Consider the following 8,531-nt stretch of genomic DNA (forward strand, 5'->3'; position numbering starts at 1 on the left):
ATCCTCACCAGATGCCCGAGCCACCTCAACTGGCTCCTCTCGACGTGGAGGAGCAGCGGCTCTACTCTGAGTCCCTCCTGGATGACCGAGCTTCTCACCCGATCTCTAAGGGAGAGCCCAGACACCCTGCGGAGGAAACTCATTTCAGCCGCTTGTATTCGCGATCGATCTACGTTCCTACCCTCATCTATGGTCACGAGCTTTGACCGAAAGAACGAGATCGCGAATACAAGATTTCCACAATATTTACTCCAAAACATAGGTATTTTTGTTTTCTTTCACTCAGTGTGTCTCTCACTTCTATAGGAAGTGCAGAATGTATCCATCTGATCTCTCATTAACTTCCATTGAACTTTCTCTCAGCTTTCTCTTCAAAGCCAGAAGTGACAGCTGTTTTTAACTTGTCATATGTCTTGCATAAAACAATGTAGAAACATAAAAGACAGCTGAAAGTGACTCAGATTGTAATATTTTAGATTTCTTTTGTTTTCAGCCTCCTGCATATTTTATGTGCTTTTATTTTGAAGAAAAAAATTAAAACAGGAAATACTGCTCTGGCTGCGATTCTTGTAAATGAAATTAGGTAACTGATATTAATTCTGGCTCACCACAAAGTCAGAGACAGGCAGCTATAGGTGTGTTGTCTGTGGGTTCTCAAGTTTCTGATTGGCCGTGTGACGTGTCTCGCAGGTACCTGTACTCTGATAGGCTGAAAGTCTTTGGCCCTCTTATCATGGGAATTGGGATTTTCCTCTTCATCTGCGCCAACGCTGTGCTGCATGAGAACCGTGACAAGAAGACAAAAGTCATTAACCTTCGGGACATCTACTCCACTGTCATCGACGTCCACAGTGTCAGAAAGACCCGCCCTGCCTCTTTTGGTTCCACCCATCCTCCCTCAGCCAATCCACTGAATGGGCTTGTTAACTATGTCCATTCACAGAGCCTGGACTCAAAACCCCGGACAGGCCCCACCTCCCTGCTGTTGTCAAGGCAACCTGCCAGCAGCCGGGGGTGCAGCGATGGAGGAGGTGAAGCGGTCTTCAGTATCTACCAGGAGCAGCCAGATGCTCAGCCTCAGTCCTCCTCCAACAGACACTCTCTACCACAAACCTTCAGTCCCTGCTGGTCCTCCCATAACAAGGAGGCGCTCACTTCCTTCACATTACCCCGGTCCCGACAGCGGCCCCCTGGCCCCCGCAGGAGACACTCGTTCTGGGCCGGGAGCAGCAGGGAAGAGGAGGAGGAGGAGCAGAGAAAGAAAACGGGACCACCTCCTTTGTGCACTTCTACTCCCCCCCCAAACAAAGGCTCCAAGGCACTGCTCCTCCTGTCCTCCTCCTCCCTCTCCTCTCTTTCCTACCTCCTCTCCTCCTCCTCTTCTACACCAGCCCCCCCCTGCAGGAGGCGGAGCCTCCCAACAGCATCCATTAACATAACTTACAGCAAACTGACTCACAAAGAGGGGGAGTCACTGGAGTGGTCTTCATCACAGGAAGTGACATCACAGAGGAAAAGCTCCAGCAGGGAGAAGCTGAGGATGATGTCACAGAGGAAGGAGGAAGAGCAAAAGCACAGCATCATGTGACCCCAAATCAGCCTAGAGGTGATGATGGAGTGTAGCAATAAGGAGTCTTCCAGCTGAGTGATGGCACAACGAGTCTCCGCCTCCACAGGGAGACACGGCTGCTACCTGCTGCTCGGCACAGACTTTTCATTTGTTTTATTAATTTACTTCCTGAAGGCAGATCGGTTTAATAGAGCACTGCAGCCACCAAGGAAAGGAGAGCCTCACCATAACTAAACTTAACTAAACATGACTAACCTGAACTATTCATAGCTAGTCCTTATAATAATAATAAAAATACATTGTATTTATTTAGCACTTTTCAAGGAACTCAAAGGTGTTTACTTACAAAGAGAAGGAATTAAAATACAAGAGTTAAAACAAACATTTATAACCACCAACCACTGCAGCCACCAAAGAAAAAGATCTTCAGCTTAGCTAGCTGTAACGGAGCATACCTATTCCTAATTAACCATAACTGACCTTAGCTAACCATAATCCCATGTCTAGCTAACCATAGCTAACTTAACTAACCCTGACTAACCCTATTCCTAACAAACTACAACCATCCCTTGCCCTACCCTTAGCTATAACTAATCCTAGAAACCAAAACAATCCCAGACCAACCATAGCTAACCTGTAGTAACCGTAACTAATTACAACTATCTCTAACTAATCTTAGCAATAGCTGTCTCTAACTAATCCTAATTAACATGATGGTCTCAGTGGTTCATCCTGTCAGCCAGAACATTATGACCATCGTGACTCGTCTGCAGCTTTCCAGACTCAAACCCAACAAACAGAGATGCTCTGTGGGTTCCGTCACCTTTCTCTCAGAGACGGCAGTAACATAGTCAGCACTTTGAGCTACAGCAGCTCTTCTGTTGTTGGTCAACCTTCAGTATTTATGACCTGGTCACTGGTTCTTCTTCCTTTTTTTAGTAAGTTCTGACTCCTGCAGACCACAAAGCTACATCTGTGGAAATGCTCTGACCCAGCTGTTTAATATCATTCTTTGATTCTTGGTTCGTGGATCCAATACTTTCACTCCAGGAACAGAAAGTTCACCTTCTGCCTGATAGACCCACCCACTTATAATAACCATGGTAACCAGGAAATCAGTGGTTGTAAAGTTCTGGCTAAAAGGTGTGTCTTCTGCTCCTTAACACCAGGGAGGAAGAATCAACATAAAACAATAATCTTAACCAACAATCTGAACTAACACAGTCCACTTCGACCCAGTGAGGCAAGTCAGGAAGAAATAATTGTTTTCTCAACAAGTGGAATCACAAACATCTGTCAGTTCAGGCTGGATTCTTTAGGTTCTTGTTGCTTGTAGAACCTGTGGAAGGCCTCCATCTTTGATGACTGCAGTACATGTCAGTAAAACAGCTTTTGCCTTTTTACATTTTCAGTATTTAATTCCTGATGGATTTTAAGCTTTTGTAGTATTTTAAAAACTACTTCTCCTGTTTCTACTTTCTGTGGTGGAGAAACACAATAAGATCAATGTTCCTAAACACACTGATGCACTTCCAGGAGAAAACATGTTCATTTGATGGTTTGAGATGAGATTTCATCAAAGCCAAACTAATCAGATCTGATGTTATATGATTGTGTGATTGACCCCAGAAGGCTCCACAGATGACACCTCCATGATATCAGTCAGAGTCATGAGCACACAAAGCAGAGACACAAATGAGGCGGTGTCAGACTCCTGGAAGGTAAACTGACCAGAACAAACCAAACAGTTCCTTAGGATCTCAGCTGACTGATCGAACTGTTAGACATTTGAGCTGGTTGATTTAAAAAAACAAATTAATAGAGGAGTATCAAATCAAACAGAATTATTCTGTTTTTGAGAGTAACTAAATCCTCTGAAATAACTAAGAATCTGATAACTGATAAGACTGTGTCAGCCCCTGAGACTCAGCTGTTGTTTTAAAAGAATAATGTGATCAAACCAGTCCAAACTGTGCTTTTGTGTTTCTTTGCCCTCAGGAGTCTGACAGTAAACTGTGATCAATAATTCCGAACTTTAAAAGTCAAAATCATTTGCTGCGAAGAAGGTGGAGGGGTTAGAGTTAGGGTAGTCCTAACCCTAATACCTCGAGCCCTGAGTTTCCTGAACAGAGTGTCTGTTAAATGGTTGTAGGTTTGAATTTCTTTCTCATTTTTACTCAAATGTATCTGCTGCACCTCTGATTACAAATGTTCCTGCTCTGATCATAGATATTCCTGCCTCAGGAGTTGATGCTGAGGAACTCCGAGCAGTTTGGTTGAAACTTGTAGCTTCACAATGTCTTCCTCTGAACTTACGTCAGTGAAACAGCACAAAGTTGCATCTGATAACTGAAACATTCACCAATAAATTAAAATAAAGCACATTTTCCTTCAGTTCATCTGATGTTTTTCTCTGCTCCTTCCATTACTGATCCAGTTTTCATCAGAGTTCAGGTCTACACTCGGTCCAGATCTTCTTGTGTCAGAACTGCAGAACTGGACTGAGGATATTGTTGAATGATGGAAGGAGTATTTTGAGGAGCTTACTTATCTGATCATCATGTCCAACTTTAAGAAAACGGAGTCTGAAGACTCAAGGAAAGATGAGTCTGTTACTGTGGATATCATGGTTTGTAGGAAGATTTGAACCCAGAATGCAGACAGACCTAAGAGCTTGAGAAAATAAAACTTCTTTTATTAAAAGCCAGTAATGAGCTGCTGAGGTGGAGATGGACTAAAGATAAGTGGAAGATAGACTACAGCTGATTCTAACAGGTAATGAGGAACAGGTAAAGTGGGTGTGGCAGGCAGACAACTAACTGAGGGGAGGTGAATGATGGCACAAGTGAGCACAAGAAAGCTGAAAGAATTAAAACACAAGTGAGTAACTAAACACAGGAACCACAATACATAAGACAGGGCTGACCACAAGAAAATAAAACTAACCAAAGGCCAGATTGTGACTGAAAGAACCAGAACCAAGGTTAAAAAGCTCCTTGGGGGAAACAGAATAATTTAGTTTTGATTTCAGGAAACAAATATTAAGGAAAATCCTGTTTAAGACAGTAAAATCTGCTAAACTTTCAGTCACTTTTTGGGATAATTTCAGGTCAGAAACTCAAATCTTTCAGCAGAACCATGTTTGGTAGAACTTGGCCATCCATTCTGACTCAGAGAAAGAACTAAAGTTCAATTAATCTGAGTGGATCAACAGGTGTGAGATCCTTCATAATCAGAATCCTGGAGTCTGTCATTGCTCAAACGGAGCCTGCAATGTGACCTAAACTGGACCAGAACCAGGCTTTCTGTAAGTCCTCATCATGAGGTGTTTGTCTCCCCCTGCTGTTCACTGCCTGTATCTGCAGCTTCCTGCTGTAAATAAACAAACCAGAACTGGACCAGAACCAGGATTTGCTCATGGACAGCAGGAAACAGCTGGAGGCTTCCTGGTTTGTGATTTGGACATTTTAGATAAACAAACTTCTCTTTACATCTGACCAAAACTAAAGCCTGATGACTTGTTTCTCAGTAAGAAAGAGAGATAATTGATCAGTTTACTGAAATGAACTCCCTGATACCAGCAGCTGGAGACAGTCCAACAGAACCAGTTTCAGGGCTAACCACTGCATCGACTCTTCAAGACAGTTTCAGACAAATGCAGCAAAGTGGGTCAGAAGGAGAATCTGAATATTCTGCAGTGACAGTCTGACACCTGATCTAAAGACCAAACTGAGGGCTGAAAGAGCCCGAGTTTAATTTCAGCTTATTGTTCTACAGCACCAATTCACAACAAACCATCACAGGGAACTAACTGTTACAACTCGGATCAAATTGTAGTCCAGTTCAACAGAAATACAAAACAATTCAATCAAATTCAGGAAATTACAAATAAAAGCAAAACAATTGTTTTTCTAAGGAAACCAGCAGAATAATTGAAAAGTTGACAGCAGATAAGTGTAATTAACGGAACTTTGGTTTAACTACAATGGTACTGGTCTTCTTCCAGAAAATCTCTCCCCAGATGGAGGCTCAGATACAGAGTCTCTTCAGTCCTGTGGAGGTCCCATTGAGACACCTAAACCTGTCTTCTTCCAGAAAATCTACCTGGTCTGCTTGTTTGTCAAACAAAATGTAAAAACTTATTTGCTGCCTTCACATTGAAACACTACAATTCCCCAAATTCCCTGCAGGAAACCTTGTTGGAGAATGGTACTAAAAATTAACAATTTATTCAAAATATTTTCACAATTTAATCAATATTTCATTTAAACTGAAAAAAATTGGCACACTTATTTTTAGTTTGAATTTTTGAAGTCATGGACTAAAACTCAAGTCTTCAACTTCAAGTTTTAGTTTTTCGATTGAAATTTATTTGTTCAAATTAACAAATCATTTGGCCCTAATGTAGCCCAACCTTCCCTCTGTGATTGACAGTTGTGAAGTAGGGCGGGGTGATCTGAGGAGGCGGAGCCTGATGTGAGTAACACCAATAATCCACCCAAACAACAGGAACAACAGACCCAAATAGGAACACAACAACAGACAGCAGCACCTCTTCATCATCATCATCATCATCAGCAGCAGCAGCTGTAACACCTGTGCAGGTAAAATAATATTTAAGTTTTTGTCATCATCGTTCTCATCTTCATCATGAAACAATAAAAATGTTTTATGTATTCACAAACTGTTCCCATGTGGATGGGCCATAGATAGACAACTTTACTAATTAGTGTTTCATAATAAACTGTGTGTGAATGGATTGTATTATTAAAGGAACTGAATTGACTGAAATTAGATTAGAATCTGGATCTGAATTGAATTTATGAATTGGGCTTGTTTTTTCTTTTGTACAGTGCCCTGAGAGGACTTTTGATGTGAAATGGAACTGAGTTTAGTTTTAGATTTCCAGTTAAGTTTGGGTAAAATGACTAATGTCCTGTTGTTATCAGTAGACTCACAAGACACCTCAGGCTGGGATTTAGACTTGGACTCCTCCTGGCTGCCTCTGTCAGTGTCAACTATGTGTGCTACCAGAGATCAGAATATTTAAAAACCGCTGTTCCTTCACTGCTCCATGTGTTGGTGTATGCAGAGGTTTACTTGATTTAAAGCCATTAAAAGACACGTGGTGTGGTCTATCCAGTAAAAAGTCTTGACTCAAACAGCTGAAGGTCAGAAAGGTGCTGTAGCAGGTTGTCAGTGTTTACAGTGTTAAAAGCAGAGAAAAGAAATCTGCAAATAAAATGCTGATGTGTAGAGTCCAGGTTTTTAACAGTAGTGTCTAAAAGTCTGAGGTAACAGCATGCCGGACAGGTAATCACACTCCGCCCTCTCCATCCATTCACAAAGCACAGATGTCTATAATCCTCAGCAGGGCTTTTCTTATGGACTGAAATAATGATGGATTGTTTCCACTGCTCGAGAACAGTTCAGAAAGGTGCTGGAACAGTCTGGTGAAGACCATATTCAGCTGCTTCTGAATCAGGACGGAGGTCACCAGCTCTTCATCAAAAGTGAGGGTCTGGAGATTCGAGCTGGGAGATGGAGAGGTCCAAGATTATACATCTTTAGGATATTAATCTGACAAATATAAATATGATAAATATTAATTTGTTCTTATTTCATCCAAATTACTCTTTATTTAAACAATAAACTGAATATTTTTGTTCTTTTAGAAAAATTCAATTTAAAAAATCTAAAATCTCAAAGTTGCTCCGCACCGTGCGTTATGACGTCACGGACGCTCTCGTAAATGAAGACGTAGTCGCAGAACAGCCGTCGGTTACCGGGAGGAAAGAGGGCGAGCGTCTGCACGCGGACAGGTAAAAATGCTGCATTGGTTTCAGATGTGATTAATCAGTTATCAGAGAGTTGATCGGTTCGGTATCGATTAATCAGAGAGAGAGAGAGAGAGAGAGAGAGAGAGAGAGAGAGCATCATTGGTCCTGGTCAATCTGCAGGTCTGTGCGCGTGTTTGTGTCCTGCTGCAGGACCGCACACACGCGCACACTCCGGTCCTGCCCAGCTGCAGAATCCCGTTAAGATTCTGTGATTTATCAGGGATTTATCAGGGATCTATTAGTGATTTTTGGTTCATCGGTGTTTTGCATGTTTGTGCACGCGCTCCGGGCCGAAGCCGAGTGCTGAGTCAGCTGGTAGAGATGAGGAAGACGATGGTGATCTTCATCAAAAATTCCCTGCAGGAAACAGCAGCTAATCAGCTGATTTCTGATCAGATTAAAGTCATGTAATTAATTAAATGGATCAGGTTATAATTCAATATTTTCTATCCAATTTATTAGTTATAAAGTTATTTATCTAAAGAAAACAGCAGGTTTGATCAGATCCTCCATCCTGCAGGGGGCAACATGCACACACAGAGTAAAGACAGCAGCAGAGTGAGGACATGTGGACAGTTAGTCCTCCAGCAGCAGAACTAAGGGAGAGCTCAGAAAACCCAAGCCAACCCTAACTATAGGATTGATCAGGAAGGAAAGACTAAAGCCTGGCCTTAAAGCAGACAGGGTGTCAGCCTCACAGACAGAAACTGAAGAGAGGAGCCTGAGAACTGAAAGCTCTGCCTTCTGTTCTACTTTTAAAAACTCTAGGAACCACAAGGAAACATGCAGCCTGACAGAGAAGTGGTCTGTTAGGAAAATATGGAACAATAAGATCTTTCATATCAGATTAAGCTGGTTGTTGAGTCAGATAAAATTACTCCCAGTGATCCCAACGAGTTTACATTGAAACAAACAGGTTTGTTTATTTGCTCCACCCAGACATGACTAAAGACATGTTCTCTCAGCTCCACCTGGCCAGGAGAAAGAACTCACTCTTAGCTCCACCCGGCCAGTAGAAAGGACTCACTCTTAGCTCCACCCAGCCAGGAGAAAGGACTCACTCTTAGCTTCACCCGGCCAGTAGAAAGGACTCACTCTTAGCTCCATCCGGCCAGGAGAAA

The 8,531-nt window shown here is 42.3% G+C and overlaps 2 protein-coding genes across 12 annotated transcripts in view; both read left to right on the top strand.

The window, feature by feature from the left end:
- Window positions 1-3,964, top strand: part of LOC108251471 (transmembrane protein 200C) — an 8,563-nt gene extending 4,599 nt beyond the window's left edge. The window contains exon 5 of the mRNA XM_037973057.1: window positions 691-3,964. Within this exon, the coding sequence (XP_037828985.1) occupies window positions 691-1,588 (898 nt within the window). The 3' untranslated portion in view covers window positions 1,589-3,964. The remainder of the gene's footprint in view (window positions 1-690) is intronic.
- Window positions 3,965-6,027: 2,063 nt separating this feature from the next.
- The window catches only part of epb41l3a (erythrocyte membrane protein band 4.1-like 3a), a 37,115-nt gene continuing 34,611 nt past the window's right edge, over window positions 6,028-8,531 (top strand). For 10 of the 11 annotated variants that reach the window (XR_005232576.1, XM_025003017.2, XM_025003021.2 and 7 more), the window contains exon 1: window positions 7,314-7,392. The gene's annotated coding sequence lies outside the window, so the exon portion shown is untranslated. Of the gene's footprint in view, window positions 6,175-7,313; window positions 7,393-8,531 lie in introns of those variants that run through there. The other variant, XM_025003018.2, reaches the window with a different exon arrangement.

The sequence above is a fragment of the Kryptolebias marmoratus genome, linkage group LG21 (assembly GCF_001649575.2).
Source record: "Kryptolebias marmoratus isolate JLee-2015 linkage group LG21, ASM164957v2, whole genome shotgun sequence".
NCBI classification, from domain to species: domain Eukaryota; kingdom Metazoa; phylum Chordata; class Actinopteri; order Cyprinodontiformes; family Rivulidae; genus Kryptolebias; species Kryptolebias marmoratus.